This window comes from Lepidochelys olivacea (assembly GCF_965140295.1).
Source record: "Lepidochelys olivacea isolate rLepOli2 genome assembly, chromosome: 2".
Taxonomy (NCBI): Eukaryota; Metazoa; Chordata; order Testudines; family Cheloniidae; genus Lepidochelys; species Lepidochelys olivacea.
This window is the reverse complement of record NC_140412.1, coordinates 261,913,994-261,929,092: the sequence shown is the minus strand read 5'-3', so window position 1 is coordinate 261,929,092 and position 15,099 is coordinate 261,913,994. Positions and strand designations below refer to the sequence as shown.

The following is a 15,099-nucleotide window of genomic DNA, read 5'->3' as shown; positions in this document are numbered from 1 at the left end:
ATGAGCAACAGGAATAAGAGAAGAGGGACACTGCATACTTATAATGAGAAGGAGGAAAAACAGGGGTTGCACTTATTGTGGTGAGAGAAAGGGACATGACCGAAGTCTCCCAGAGGCTCTCTAGAGCAGTGCTACTCAAAGTGGCGGTCCGCGGACCAATGCCGGTCCCCCATCGCACATTGGAAAAAAAAACTGCCGGTCCCCTACATCAGATAGCTTGAGAAGCGCTGGCCAAGAGGATAATGTGAGTGGAGAGAGCTAAACCATTAGAGCTAATGATAATGTACAGGACTTGGAGGGCCAATATAGTACAAGCAAAGAGCAGCTGAAAAGATCATTTAGCAGCTGAAAAGGTATAGTATTTTTAGATGGAGAGAGGTCAGTTTAGGGTACCAGCAGTAGGAACTAAGGTAACCAAGAAGAAGACATAGTAGACAGGCCTTATTTCCATATATATGTAAATAAGAGAGAGAGAGAGAAGCATGAGAATGACTCTACAATAGAATGGGTAGAGCACTTCCCTGGGTGTGGGAGACTCGGGATCCAGTCGTGTTTCTCCTATGGCTCTTTAATTACTTATCCAGAGTGCAACAACATGAACGTGGAGACAGCTGAGTATCACCCCAGAATACACGTATCCCAGTGGTTAGAGCACTTAGCAGAGAGGCGGCAGATCCCAGTTCAAATCTCTTCTCTTCCTCAGGTGCAGGGGGGTGTCTCTCATATCCCAGGTGAGTACTTTAACCACTGGGCTGGAAGTTATGAGGGAGGCCCTCCTCCACTTCCTCCCGCCCCCATTGCTTGTGTGATCTCACCTGAGGGGCTGATTCAGTAGGAGGCCTGTGAGCATGCTTCCTGGATCAGGCCCCGCACATGACATAGGCAGTCGAACACCTATCTTCCCCTGGTTTATGAAATGCCCCAGAGCTTAGGCATCTGGATGCCTAGAAGGAGGCACTACTCCCAGTGCACATATATTGTAAAATGTATAATGTAAATGCAAAGTAATGCACATTGGAAAACACAATCCCAACTATACATATATAACTGGGGCTCTAAATTAGCTGTTACCACTCAAGAAAGAGATCTTGGAGTCATTGTGGATAGTTCTCCGAAAACATCCGCTCAAGTGTGCAGCAGCAGTCAAAAAAGCGAACAGAATGTTGAGAATTATTAAGAAAGGGATGGATAATAAAGACAGAAAATATCATGTTGCCTCTGTATAAATCCATGGTACGCCCACATCCTGAATACTGCGTGCAGATGTGGTCGCCCCATCTCAAAAAAGATCTATTGGAATTGGAAAAGGTTCAGAAAAGGGCAACAAAAATTATTAGGGGTATGGAACGGCTTCCGTGTGAGGAGAGATGAATAAGACTGGCACTTTTCACCTTGGAAAAGAGACGACTGAGGGGGGATATGATAGAGGTCTATAAAATCATGACTGGTGTGGAGAAAGTAAATAAGGAAGTGTTATTTATTCCTTCTCATCACACAAGAACTAGGGGGTCACCCAATGAAATTAATAGGCAGCAGGTTTAAAACAAACAAAAGGAAGTATTTCTTCACACAATGCACAGTCAACCTGTGGAACTCCTGGCCAAAGGATGTTGTGAAGGCCCAGACTATAACAGGGTTCAAAAAAACTAGATAAGTTCATGGAGGACAGGTCTACCAGTGGCCATTAGCCAGGATGGGCAGGTCTCCACCACGAATGCTGCATTGGCACAGCTGCACTGATGCAGTGCTTTGATGAAGATGCTCTAAGCCGTCAGCTTAGTTACTCCACCTCCGTGAGAGGCGGTAGCTTTATGGGCAGGAGACGCTTTCCCAGCGACATAGCACTGTCTAAACAGGGGTTACAGGTCACTACAACTACGCTGCTCAGGGGTGTGGATTTTTCACACCCCGGAGTGACGTGGTTATACTGAAGTCAGTGTGCAGTATAGATCTTAATATGTACAGTATTGGCTATGTCTACATTGTTGTAATTCCCAGCTCGGGTAGCCCTACCTGTGCTAGCTCTGATTGGGCCAGCGGGCTACAACCAGAAGTCTCACTGTGGCGATGCAAGTGGTGGGATAGGGTGCCCACCCTGCATGTGTCCTGTCTGAGGCCCTAGGTACATTTCCTCAAGCTGGAAATGATAGCTCTAATTCCAGCGTAGCCAGACTCACTGATGATTTCCTATTTGAGAAACTGCACGAAGAAGTTTGTGGTTGGTGTCAGGGACTTTTGGATTACAGACATAAAGAAAGCTAGAATATTCTAGTGCCATGAAAGTGAGTAATGCTCTTTAATACAGGAATGTGCCAAATTATATTTTTATCCATCCTTTCCAAGTGCTAATGACGAATATCATGAAATAATGAAGCTCTACTGAATTTGTGAATGGCGTAAGACCGTAGTGTCAGATGAGATAAATGTAGTGCGAGGCATTTTCTGGTTTCCATCTTTTATCTGACAGAAGCTAGGATATGAGACAGTGGAAGAAAAGTTTTCTTTATCAAGGAGGAAATTTCATGCACTAAATCTTTGCTTCATAACATTTCCATTCTAACTATAAACACAGATGGCTCTGATTCTCCACTGCCCTGCACCGTGTGTTAGCATTCATATCACTGCAAAGGGATTCCAGAACGGACATAAAATGCTACCAAGTTATTAATTTCCTCATGGGCTTTTCTATAGCACTCAACACTGTGCTGTGAGTGCTTCACAATCATCCACAACATATTTAGCTTCACAACACACCTGGACTCAGGAGATATGCATTCAATTCCTGGCTCTGCTACAGGATTCCTTTGTCATCTTGGGCAAGTCATTTAATCTCTTCAGTTAACCACCTGTAAAATGGGGATAATATTGCTTCCTTTCTCGTACCCTTAGTCTGTCTTGTCCATTTAGACTGTATGCCTTTAATGCCAGGGACTGTCACTTACTAAATGTATGTGCAACCTCCAGCATAACTCATCATCTCAAATGAGGCCTGCAGGGTTTCCTGTAATGAAAATAATCAACAACAATGCAACCGGCAGACTCATTATTACTTTGCCCACGAGTCAAGATTTAAACTCTGCTTTCCAGAACTGCTAGACCAGTGAATTAACCCACTTTCCCTTTTGGCCTTCTTGTGCTTATTACTTATCAGGTTACCACCTCTGCTGGGGATGAACTTTTCTATCTGATATGAAAGATTTTATTACATACAACAGAAGCTTGTCTATTTTATAGATCAGATAATTAATTAACTAGAGGCCCAGATTGTCTGTCTTGTGTAACAAAGATTTTATTACATACGCTGATTTAATTTTCATGGCATAATTGTAATACTAGAGGGTTTTACTGAAAGCCATTTTGGATCCCTAATCTAGAGTAGTTTTTCCCAGATGAGAGAAAAGATGAAGTATGATCTAGGGGTTCGGGTACTTCCTTGTTACGTGGGAAATGTGGGTCCAAGTGCCTGATCTGCCACAGACTTCCTGCTATGGCATGTGACATAGCTTCTCTGTGGCTCACTTCCGTATCTGTGAAATGGAGATAATAACTGCCCAACCTCACAGTGGTGTTGTGAGGATAAATACATTAAAGACTGTGACACCTCAGAGACTAACAAATTTATTTGAGCATAAGCTTTTGTGAGCTCACTTCATCACTGTAGCTCACAAAAGCTTATGCTCAAATAAATTTGTTCGTCTCTAAGGTGCCACAAGTCCTCCTTTTCTTTTTGCGGATACAGACTAACACGGCTGCTACTCCGAAACTTGTCATTAAAGACTGTGAGGCACTCAGATATTAGAGTCGTGGGGATCTCGTAAGTACCAGAGATAGATAGTTGGTGAATGCCTACTGAGTGAATATCAATACATTTGTTTCCCTTCAGTAGAGAGACGTCGTCCTAGTGATGCAATGACATTTATGCTGCAGCCAGGCAGAGTTGGATCCAGAAAAGTCCCATTACCCCAAAACACAGACATAGGAGTTAGTTAATGGAAATCAGGAATTTCCCCACCTATTTATGCATGTCCTTATATTAGCATCCAACAGCGCAGTATCCCAGCATCTATCTGACCCTTCTTCCAAATCAATAGCTGGTACCATCTTGAAATTATGTTATCTATAGACATGCAGATCTCTCTGACAATATAAGTTCGTATACAGGCGCCCGCCACCACGACATCTGAGTACCTAAGTCCCCAGATAGTGGAAAAAAAACCAATCTTTGCAAATGGTTGCTGCAGTTACAGCATTCTTTGAACTATTACTGTTTGGAAACAGTGGCCCAGTTCTCCTCACTGATGTCAGTGCAGTTCCTAGAGAAACAGAGAGCAGAATCTGGCTCAGTGATTGTATGTATATCATCCAGCAGCCTCCAATCCATATAAACTACAGCTGCTAAGATGATCTTGCCTACGTGTTACTGCAAGCACATCACCTCCTTTGAGCCCCTGCAGAGGCTCCTAAGTTTCATTGCATCAAGGTCAAGTTTCTCATCTTCACCTTCAAGGCCTGTCATCAACTCTAACTGTCCACTCTTGCCTCTGACTGCATCCTCCTCAGTACTTTCTCGGATCCAGCAATGGTGCCAGTCATAGCTGCTCGTTTGTCAACTTTGTGCACCAACAACTCCCACTGTGCCTTCTTCCACACTGGCCCTCACACAGGAATGCCCAACCTGGCAGGCCACTCCTCCTTCAACTCTCTCCTCCCTGCCACAACGTCGCTGCGAAATCAGGCTATTAACTGTCTGAGGGGCATCTGGGACAGTTGGCACTTACTTCATTTGTTTACAGTGATGGTGGGGGGAGTCTGGGGAGGGATTGCAAGTATGTCTACAACTTGTGTGTATTTCAAAGTATGCATCCTCTCTAGACCATTATCGAACCTTTGTGTCAGGGCTTTGTCACAGGATGGGCTCCTATACACTGGATTCCTCTTTTCAGGCAGTCCTCATGCTTTCTTATGTAAGTTCACCACAGTGTACTTTGTTTACGTCTTATGCAGCTTCACGGCCCATCACCATAAGGCTTTCCTTAAGCTTCAACGTACATGCTAGGTGCTGGGTGGGGAGGTAAAGGTGAAGGGAGGTCTCACCTCCCTGAGGTTCTGGTCTTCTTTGCCCTTCCTCCCAGCTTCCCTCTCTGCCTCTCTGTCTCCCAATTAACAATCCCCAGCTGATGAGCTGAATAAGCTTGTTAACTAGTTTATCACCCAGACCTAATCAATTATCTCCCTTTTTGGCCCAGGTGGGAATGCATACAAAGTACACAGAGTGGTGAGCCAGCCATAAGCTACTCCCACTCTGTCACAGGCTGGTTGAAAAATTTTCAGAGAAAGGGCTTTTCAATGGAAAGCTGGGTTTTCAATTAAACACAATTTTCACAAAAGGCATCTGCTTTCTGTGGAGAATTAAGATTTTAGTCAAAAAACCAAATGTTTAAAGCCCAAATATTTCTTTCAAAACCAGAAATATTTTGATTTGAATATGCTGCTGCAGTGTCTTCTGGAAGTTGTAGTTCAACTGTCTCATGTCCCCCACCTCTTCTCTGGGCCAGGCTCCTTGGCGGGACTACATCTCCCATGATGCATTATTGCCAAGAACTCAGATGATCCATTGCCTCCCCCTCTACGAGAGAAGATTGTGGAGCACCATGGGAGATGAAGTCTGACCAGGGACTCTGGGCTCAAGAGGATAATGGGAGCATGAGGTACCCAGGCTACAACTCTCATGAAGTACTACAGCAATATTTCTGAATTGAAGTTGTTCAGTTTTTGGATAGAATTTTTTGGTTTTCAAATTTTCACTTAACTCCCCACCTCCCCCAACCCAAACCCCACAAAACAAATCTCCCCCCCCCCCCCAAACAAAAAAACCCTCAACGTTTTCTGTGGAAAGTTTAATTTAGAGGGAAACTCTATTTTCCCATTTTTGTCAAAATTTTCTACGGGGGGGGGGGGGGGGGGACATTTTTCTACTAGCTCCTCTTTGTATGCAACTTCGTAGAATGGAATCTTCAAAGTGAACAGCATTGGCTTAACTCTGTTCTCGTTGAAGTCACTGGTTAAACTCACATTGACTTCAATGGGAGCAGAGTTAGGCCAATGTTCAGAGATAATCCCACACATGGTGTGCAAGGTGCGGGGACTCTATCTTTGTATGTTTTATATAGGACCTAGCAAAATAGGATGCCAACTGTGACTAGTGTCTCTGGTCTCTACTGTAATGTAAAGAAACAATGAAAAATAATAAGTGTGAATCCATGTCGGTAGGCTGGGGATTTGGGCATACCAGTGAGGAGATAGATACAAGAGTGTAGTCAAGCAGGTTAGCTACTCAACTACTTACTCACTTCTACCGGATAAAGAATCATAGAGTTTAAGGCCAGAAGGGACCACCAGGTCAGCTAGCCTCACCTCCTCCGTGTCCTTGGCTATTAAACTCCACCCAGTTACCAATAACCTCTCTTAGATTAAAAGCATTACAGCCCTTGATTGGCTATAATGTCTCATTTTCAGACGGGCTGAGCACCCAGAACTCCAGCTGACATCATTGGGGAGTAGCACATGTCCATTACCTCTGAACAGCCATCATGGAGTGTTTCAACTTTACTTTTCAAACAGAAAGCTGATGCTCAAATAAATTTGTTAGTCTCTAAGGTGCCACAAGTCCTCCTTTTCTTAGTTCACCAGAAGGAAGGCGGAGTGAATCAAATTAGAAAACACCAAGTGACATTTATAGTAAACGAACTGTCTAGTTTCACTTACCCAGAGAAGTGGAGAAGTAGATAAAATATATTGGACATGGCATCACCACAACTTCTCCCACTGCTGCTGAGGGCCAGCAGGTTATGTTGTCCCACATCATTCCACAACCTACAGAAAGAGAAGAGAAAGAGGTGACCATATTAGAACGTTTAGAGACTACTTTGTCTGTGCTGTATGGAAAGTATGCAGAGAAACCCAATGCAGGGCATGATTCATGGCTACCTTGTGAGCAACCAGCTCTATCCAGGTTTCCAACTCTCTCAATCAAATCCGAAACCTGGATCAGAGGATTACACAAGTTAGAGGTGAAAAAGACTATTTAGATCCCTGAGACCACCCCCACATTAGTGTACTATATACTGCTCTAAATGGAGGTTGGCACCCAAAACTACACTTTATCCTAAAAATATGTGCTGAAGACCCAGAATGAGGGATTTAATTCTCACAGACGGAGAGGAAAGAGTGAAATAATATGGGATTATTTTCTTTAAACACAATTCTCAATAACCTCAGTTTCAAGATTCAGCATTTGTGGCATCAAACATTTTCTGGAATTGACCAGGGAGACACAGGCCAGATCTGTGTAGGACTGAGACACATCTGGGTTAATAGTGAACAGTGGATTTTATAGAAGGAAACACTAGAGATTCTCAGATTAAATCTCTTGCTCCTCCTCCAAATTAAAGTACCTGATCTGAACACAGCAAACTGTGCACAAGATGCGACTGCTTCTGTTCCTTTGTAATTCCCCCATCCCTCATGCCACTGAAACTGCCACCCACACAGGTGCAAAATTATGGTTGATGCTGTGGATGCATTGGGTGGAAGGAGTAAATTATGCCCAAGAAGATTTTTTTAACCCCTCCCAAAACAGAGAGACATGCAAGAGACTCCATGAAGTCCATTTAGGACTTTCCTACTGCTTCTGCGGTTTCAACGAAACTGAAATGTTTCGCGGGAATAAGTTGATTTCAACAAAATTTTGATAGAACGTTTCATTTCTCTGTGGAAATGTTTCACTTTGATGCGATCAATTCAACTCAATTTGTTTTGACATATATTAAAATATTGTTTTTAATGTGTTCTATACTGATTATATTTAATTTATAGATGTTATATTTAATTTTTAATATAAATATAAAAACTAAATTAGAATAAGTGTTTTGACACTATTGAAACAAGATATCTTGAAGATCCTGAATTGAACTTTTTCGGAATTTGTTTCCCTGGAAATTTCAAAATTTTCAGGTTTTGTTCTGATTTTGAATGAAAAAAAAATCAGAATTTCATACAGAATGCAAATAATAACAACGATAGATGGATCGATAGATACTGCAGCCATTTCCCTCTAGCAATCCTGTTCAAGAGTCACCCATGATGTGGCATAGAACAATTCCCCAAAGGTTAGGAAAAGGCTGTGGTTATATCCAATGTCCCAGAAGGTGGAACTGGATTGTAAAGAAAAAAAGCACTTAGTAAAACATGTTTCTGATAGTAGTAAAAGGAACTCAGAAAACCACTGCCAGGGCATATTTCTTCAGTAAATATTACTGATGTGAAACAGACCAAACTTTTTCACTCATGCTACCCAAGAGCCTAACTCCACAATCAATTTGCCAAGACTGCATCAGCACCTTTGATACCTCAGATCAATAAGGAGAAAGCAAACAACAATGCTTTGAACAACCAGAAAGCCGAAAAGCAACCTCAACTCCCTTTGGAAGTTATAATCAAAGCTTTATCTTTGTTTTTACTGGGGTAAATGGAAATTTTTAAATGCAGCTTTGAAGTGGGATTATTTGAGATTGCAAAGAAAACAACTGAGAATATCTTCTTGTAACCTCCGCTTTTAGATTCATTAAAATACAATTTTCCAACTTTTAACATTAGCTACAAAGCTCAGTTTTCAGAGGCTCATATTTAATTCCCACGAAGTTGTGACCAGTAGGGCCAAAGATAAAGACATCAGAATTCTACCCATGGAAAATAGATGGTTTCACAACAGGACCTCTTAACATCTAGAACTCTGGGCCTATCAACCTAGGTACTTACAATGTATTCACAACCACAGGACATATTATCTGAAACTCTGGACCAAGATGGAATCCAATATAAAATACAAGACAAAAGTACTGGATGGCTTCCTAAAGGAGAACATTTTTGTTTTGAGCTTAGTTTAAACGTCTGCATCTAATACTTACATTACAGTTCATTTGTTCTTGTTTGAAATGCAAGGAATAGAAAGAACCACTGCCTACATCCTTCAGTAAACAGATTTTGAGCTATACAGAGATAAGATATAGCTATAATGGATATCCATGTGATAGCTTGCACTTTTCGTCAGACATCTTACCACCTCACCTGCACTCTGTCCACAAACCCATCTCCCTTGGGACTGCTTATGTCATTCCGAAGCTCTGAGCAGCTTCTAATGTGCATTAAGCTTTCATAAAAAGACGAAGGTAAAACAAATCCAATGGCTGGAAGCTGAAGCTAGACAAATTCAGACTAGAAATAAGGTACACATTTTTAATAGCTAGGGTAGTTTACCAAGAGTTGTGGTGGATTCTCCACCACTGGACATTTTAAAATCAAGACTGGATGTTTTTCTAAAAAGATACGCTTTAGTTCAAACAGGAATTAATACAGAGAAGCCCTATGGCCTGTGCTGTACAGGAGGTAAGACTAGATGATCACAATGGGCTCTTCTGGTCTTATAATCTATGAAAGCAGCCTGTCAGAAAAAATGTTTCCTCCTTTCCCCAAGAAAGAATTTTGCCCCAAGAATACAGTGATCTGAAGCCTGCAGCATTGTGTTCAGTTCTGCATCAGTGACAGGTATAACTAGACAGCCCATAAGCCGTCAGGGCTAGAAATAGGTGCTAAGACACTTTGGAAAGATTTCCCATCTTCCCTATGGGATACACAGCACAGGGTTTTCACCTGGCGAGGTCCTGAGATGCTGTACTGAAGATCCATATCATTGTTATGCATGGAAAAGTGGTTTTAGGCAATTTCTAGAGGTTTTTAAATGCTTCTCTCTTCCTCCAAAGCCTGTCCAGGTGGACTTGCGATAATATTTGCCCCAAAGCCCACTAAAGTCAATGGGGAGACACCTTTTGACTTCAATGAGTTCTGGATCAGGCCATTTGGGAGCCAACCTATACAAGGAGGAGATGGAACCTACTTATTTTCATACTCTACTTATTTGTTAATCAAAATGTTGCTAAACAAGGTATACAGCTAAAATTGTTTTTTTCCTGCCACACGTGTGGCAAGTATGCAATTCATGCTGGGGAGATGCAAAGTTTTTATCAGCACTTGCTGGAGGTTATTTGCATCCATCAGCCACGGCTTCACCTTTCATGAATAACGTGACCCTATTAAATTCGTACTGACAAAACTCTTTCATAGCCTGAAGGTCAAAGGAAACCACTACGATCATCTTGTCCGACTTCTGGCAAAACCGTGGTCAGGGAATTTCATCTAGTGATTCCTGTAGGGGAGGGAAATATTCCTTCCTAATGTAAATGCACACTATAAATACATCAGACAGATAAACACCAGGGAGGGAGAGGAGTCATTTAAGTTAAGGGCCAATTTTGGCACAAGAACAAATGGATAGAAACTGGCCATCAGTAAGTTTAGGTTTGAAATTAGATGAAGGTTTCTAACCATCAGAGTTTCAGAGTAACAGCCGTGTTAGTCTGTATTCGCAAAAAGAAAAGGAGTACTTGTGGCACCTTAGAAACTAACCAGGTTATCTGAGCATAAGCTTTCGTGAGCTACAGCTCACATCCGATGAAGTGAGCTGTAGCTCACGAAAGCTTATACTCAAACAAATTGGTTAGTCTCTAAGGTGCCACAAGTACTCCTTTTCTTTTAACCATCAGAGTGAAATTCTGGAGCAGCCTTCCAAGGGGAGTAGTGGGGGCAGAAAATCTAACTAGCTTTAAGACTGATCTTGATAAATTTATGGAGGGGATGGAATGATGAAATTGCCTACAATGGCAAATGGCCCATCCATGACTGCTATTAGCACTTATCTCCAACAGTCGGAGATGAGACACAAGATAGGCAGGGCTTTGAGTTACTATTGACAATTCTTTCCAAGGTGTCTGGCTGGTAGGTCTTGCCCACATGCTCAGGGTTTAACTGATTGCCATATCTGGGATTGGAAAGGAATTTTCCTCCAGGTCAGACTGGCAGAGACCCCGCGGGTTTTTCACTTCCCTCTGCAATGTGGGGCGTGGGTCACTTGCGGGTCTGAACTAGAGTAAATGGATTCTCTGTCACTTGAAGTCTTGAAATAAAGATTTGAGGACTTCAGTAACTCAGCCAGAGGTTATGGGCCTATTACAGGAGTGGGTGGGTGAGATTCTGTGGCCTGCAGCATGCAGGAGGTCAGACTAGATGATCATGTTGGTCCTTTCTGGCCTTAAAGTTTATGAGTCCCAATAACTTGGGGTTGAAAACCAAGGCGTAATTTGTAGAATGATATCAACTATTGACACAGGGCCTAGCATGATGGGGTCTTGTTCAATGTCTGGGGCTCCTGGGTGCTACAGTAAAACAAATAAGTAATCATTTAAATGCTCCATGTGATGGAGAATTTACCACATCCCCTGATAATCTGTTCCAACGACTAACTACTCTAGCCTATAAAAGTGATGTGACAATACCCTCACGGTTAAAAACTGCTCTAACACCAACTTGCAGCCATTGGATCTTGTGATGCGTTGGTCCACTGTGTCTTGGTCTCCAAGGCGATGGCTACACTGTGCAGCTTTTAGTGCCATGCTGTGAAAAGCGCTGTTTGTCGGCAGAAGAGAGCTCTCCTGCTGACAAAAAACTTCCACCCCCAACGAGTGGCATTACCTTTGTCTCTTGCCGACAAAGTGCTGCTCACACCCAGTAAAACTTTTGTCTTTCGGGGGCGGTTTTTTAAAAACTCCTCTGAACAGCAGAAGTTTTGTCTTTCACTTCCCAGTGTAGACAGAGCCTTAGGGCATGGCTACCCTGGATACTTCAAAGCGCTGTCGCTGGCAATCCACCTCCCCGAGGGGATTAGCTCCAAGCACTGGGAGCGCGACTCCCAGCGCTCAGAGCCTGTCTACACTTGCGCTTTAAAGCGCTCAGACTTGCTATGCTCAGAAGGGTGATTTTTCACACCCCTGAGCCAGCAAGTTAGAGCGCTATAAAATGTAAGTGTAGACAAGCCCTTAGACTAACGGGCCCCCTACAGTCAGATATGTTCCCCCTGGGTGATTACATATAGATGGCGCCTCTTAACCTTCCCTTTGATAAATAAGTAGATTAAGCTCCTTAAGTCTCTCATTGTAAGGCAGGCAACTTTATATCACATTACAGCAGAAGGTTTCTCTCTCTAGCTCTCTGTTGTGGTTGTTTTTTCAAAGTTTGTAATAGGTTAAAAAATTAGACAACACACATGTCAGTTCATATGGGACACTGTCTTTTGCTCTGGTTTACATACCTGGCAGATTGAACCCGATAGATGGCCGTTTGAGAAGTGTCTGCATTTAAAAATATACAGATGGAGCTTAACGAGGAAGCATCAGAAATAACCTACAGAAGTTGGGCATGCTCCTGTGATGTTAATGGGTTTGATTAAGAAGCGGGGGAGGGTGGAGGGCAGTATCACATGGCTGTGAATATAGTAAATTTTTAAATTGTTGGAGCTATTTGAGGTACTGATTCAAGAACGCATTTCAGCATGTGCTTAGGTCTCATTTAAGTGCTTTCGAATGAGGGTTGTCATTCCTGGTGTGCCTCCATACAAATCAGTGCACTTACACCAAGGAAGAATTTAGCTCTTTATATCCTTGTTTATTCTGAGGTCTGGAACTCTTCTACATGGGGATTTAGTGCATAGCAAGTGGGGCGTAAATCTACAGTGCACCAGTTTGCCAGGCACTACCAGCCATGTGGATCCTGTTACTGCACACGAAAAGTTCCCGAGGGGGCTTTCAAACAGCAGTAGGTCAAAGTGCACTAGGGAATTTTTAGTGCATGTTAGCAGGGTTCAAACAGCCAGTTAGTGGGTGGCAAACTGTATGCTACAGATTCACACCCCAGCTTGCTACACACTAAGTCTCTGTGTAGACAAGTCCATAGTAATACAATTTCTCTAGTACCCCTGGATTTCAATATACTCCTCAATATCTGCTAGTGGGTTAGACGCCAAAGGAAAGTTGCATTTTACTCAGCTCCTATGGAGGGGCGAAGATATGCAGTCATGAACATTTTTCCGAGTAGCAGCCGTGTTAGTCTGTATCCGCAAAAAGAACAGGAGGAATTGTGGCACCTTAGAGACGAACCAATTTATTCGAGCATAAGCTTTCGTGAGCTACATTTCTACTATTTGCAACAGAAGCTCATTTTTGCTCTGGTTTGACATCAGCTGGCAGTTTTCAGAACTACCCAACGGAGTCAATAGCCATAGGAGTCGGGGATGCCAAAGATCTGTTGTGTCACATTTATTACATCCCCTGTTAGCACTGCAGCAATTTTGCCTATGGTGTATTCTCCAGTGGTTTGCCCCGTCTGGTTATAAATTATCATTACTGCTTGCATTGCCTTATCAGATTTTTAAAAGACAGTTAGGCATATAGTGGAATTTTACAGTAGTGCCTGCGATCGCCAATCATGGACCAGGGCCCCATGGTGCTCGGTGCTGTACGAACACAGAACAGAAATATGGTCCCTGCCTCAAAGTGCTTGCTGCTCTTAGTGGCAGAGTCAGTCAAACTCTAATTCGGTCAAACCATCCAATAGAAAACCACCATGGGCCACATTGTTAAAAAGAGATGCCTGCAAATATATATATTTGCAAACAAGCACCTACAAATTCCAGCCAGATGGGCATGGGCATCCGCAAAGAGGCGATTAATATAATTTTCTGCAGGCAGTAGAAATAGAGCCTCGTGAAATCAGTGGGAGCTACAGGTAATCACCACATCTGGGAATCAGTCCACTTTTATAGAGGGGCCTAATTTGAAGGATACAGGTTTGAAAATTTTGGCTTTAGCATCTTTCATGGGAGAAGACGGACGACATGGCAGAACGGAAACTGTGAAAGGAAATTAATAGCAGCTCCTTGCAAGAGATCAAAGCACCATGGGCCATCAGGAGATGGGAAGAGCTGCATCCCAGTTTGGAACGATCCAAGTTCCGGCCTCACGCTCTACTTGAGATGTGCCCTGGAGACCTCACTGTGAAAGGATGTACCATCATAATAATTATGATCTAAGTTTGAGAGGTGAAAAAACACAGGAGCAGCTTCAGTGTTACAGCCCCGCTCTGTGCAAAGCAGCCTTTGAGTCGTCAGTTGAGGGTTAGGGTTGCTCTGTGTAACCCGCACTGACGCACAGTGACTCTCTGTCCCACTCTAGTGGCCAGACCACATACAGAGGCATATGAGTCTGCTACCGCTTCTGCACTAATGGCCCTGGCCCTTTAGCTTAAACTGTACAGGCTTGTGGCTTGAGATCCCAGGTTCAGTCCCGGCAGACGACTCTGCATGAGGGCCCCACCTGAGTGGAGCAGCTGGACTGCCCCTGTGAATTTGGACCACAGACTCCTGACATTGTAAAGACTTCCTAAAGCTAGAGCAAGACCGTGGCCATATGGGATCAGCACTCAGGCATCCTAGTCCTATAAGACCCCGGTACAAGCACCAGATTTGTGTACATGAGCTCCCCTTTCCTAGCCAGCTCTGCAGTTTCCTACCTGGAAGCTGCAGGTTAAGGTTTATTTTGGCCTTCTGTGACAAACTGGGTTTGCCCTTGGCTAGCTCAGATTGCGGCAGTTCTTTGCTGAAATCCCTTCCTCCCCGAACAGCAAAATTCAAACGATTCACTTCCATTTTCACTATTGTTTCCAGTGTCCCTGGATGCATCGTCAAGGCTAGTGGCTGCCGACCTGCCCTGCCTTCGTCTCATTATTCTTTTGATCTCATTGGCACCAACTCTGATCCAAAGCAAATACATCAGTCCAGAGGTTTGCATTGCAACTCTGCATGGCCTCACATTCCCTTCATGTGCTTTCGCCTGTCGCGTTGGCTTGCATCACCCCGGTGCTATAGGCAATGGAGGGATGGGGCAGGGACAGTGGTCTGCCACAGGAAAACAAGAATGTCATTAGAGCATGTAAGGTACCAGCTACTACAGGGCTTTACTTCCACCAATAATTAGCTCTTCGCAGCATGAAGATGCCAATTATTTCTTCTTGCAAGCCACCTCCGACATCCACATTCTGCAGGAAATTAACTCAGCCACTCAGAGCAAGCGAAAAGGATTCCCAGGCTGATCTTAA

The 15,099-nt window shown here is 43.3% G+C and overlaps 1 protein-coding gene across 1 annotated transcript in view; it reads right to left on the bottom strand.

The window, feature by feature from the left end:
• LOC311516032 (vasoactive intestinal polypeptide receptor-like) overlaps positions 1 to 15,099 on the bottom strand; it is a 177,355-nt gene that overhangs the window by 69,978 nt on the left and 92,278 nt on the right. Inside the window, exon 3 of the mRNA XM_084619644.1 lies at positions 6,766 to 6,873. Coding sequence (XP_084475770.1) covers positions 6,766 to 6,873 — 108 coding nt within the window. The remainder of the gene's footprint in view (positions 1 to 6,765; positions 6,874 to 15,099) is intronic.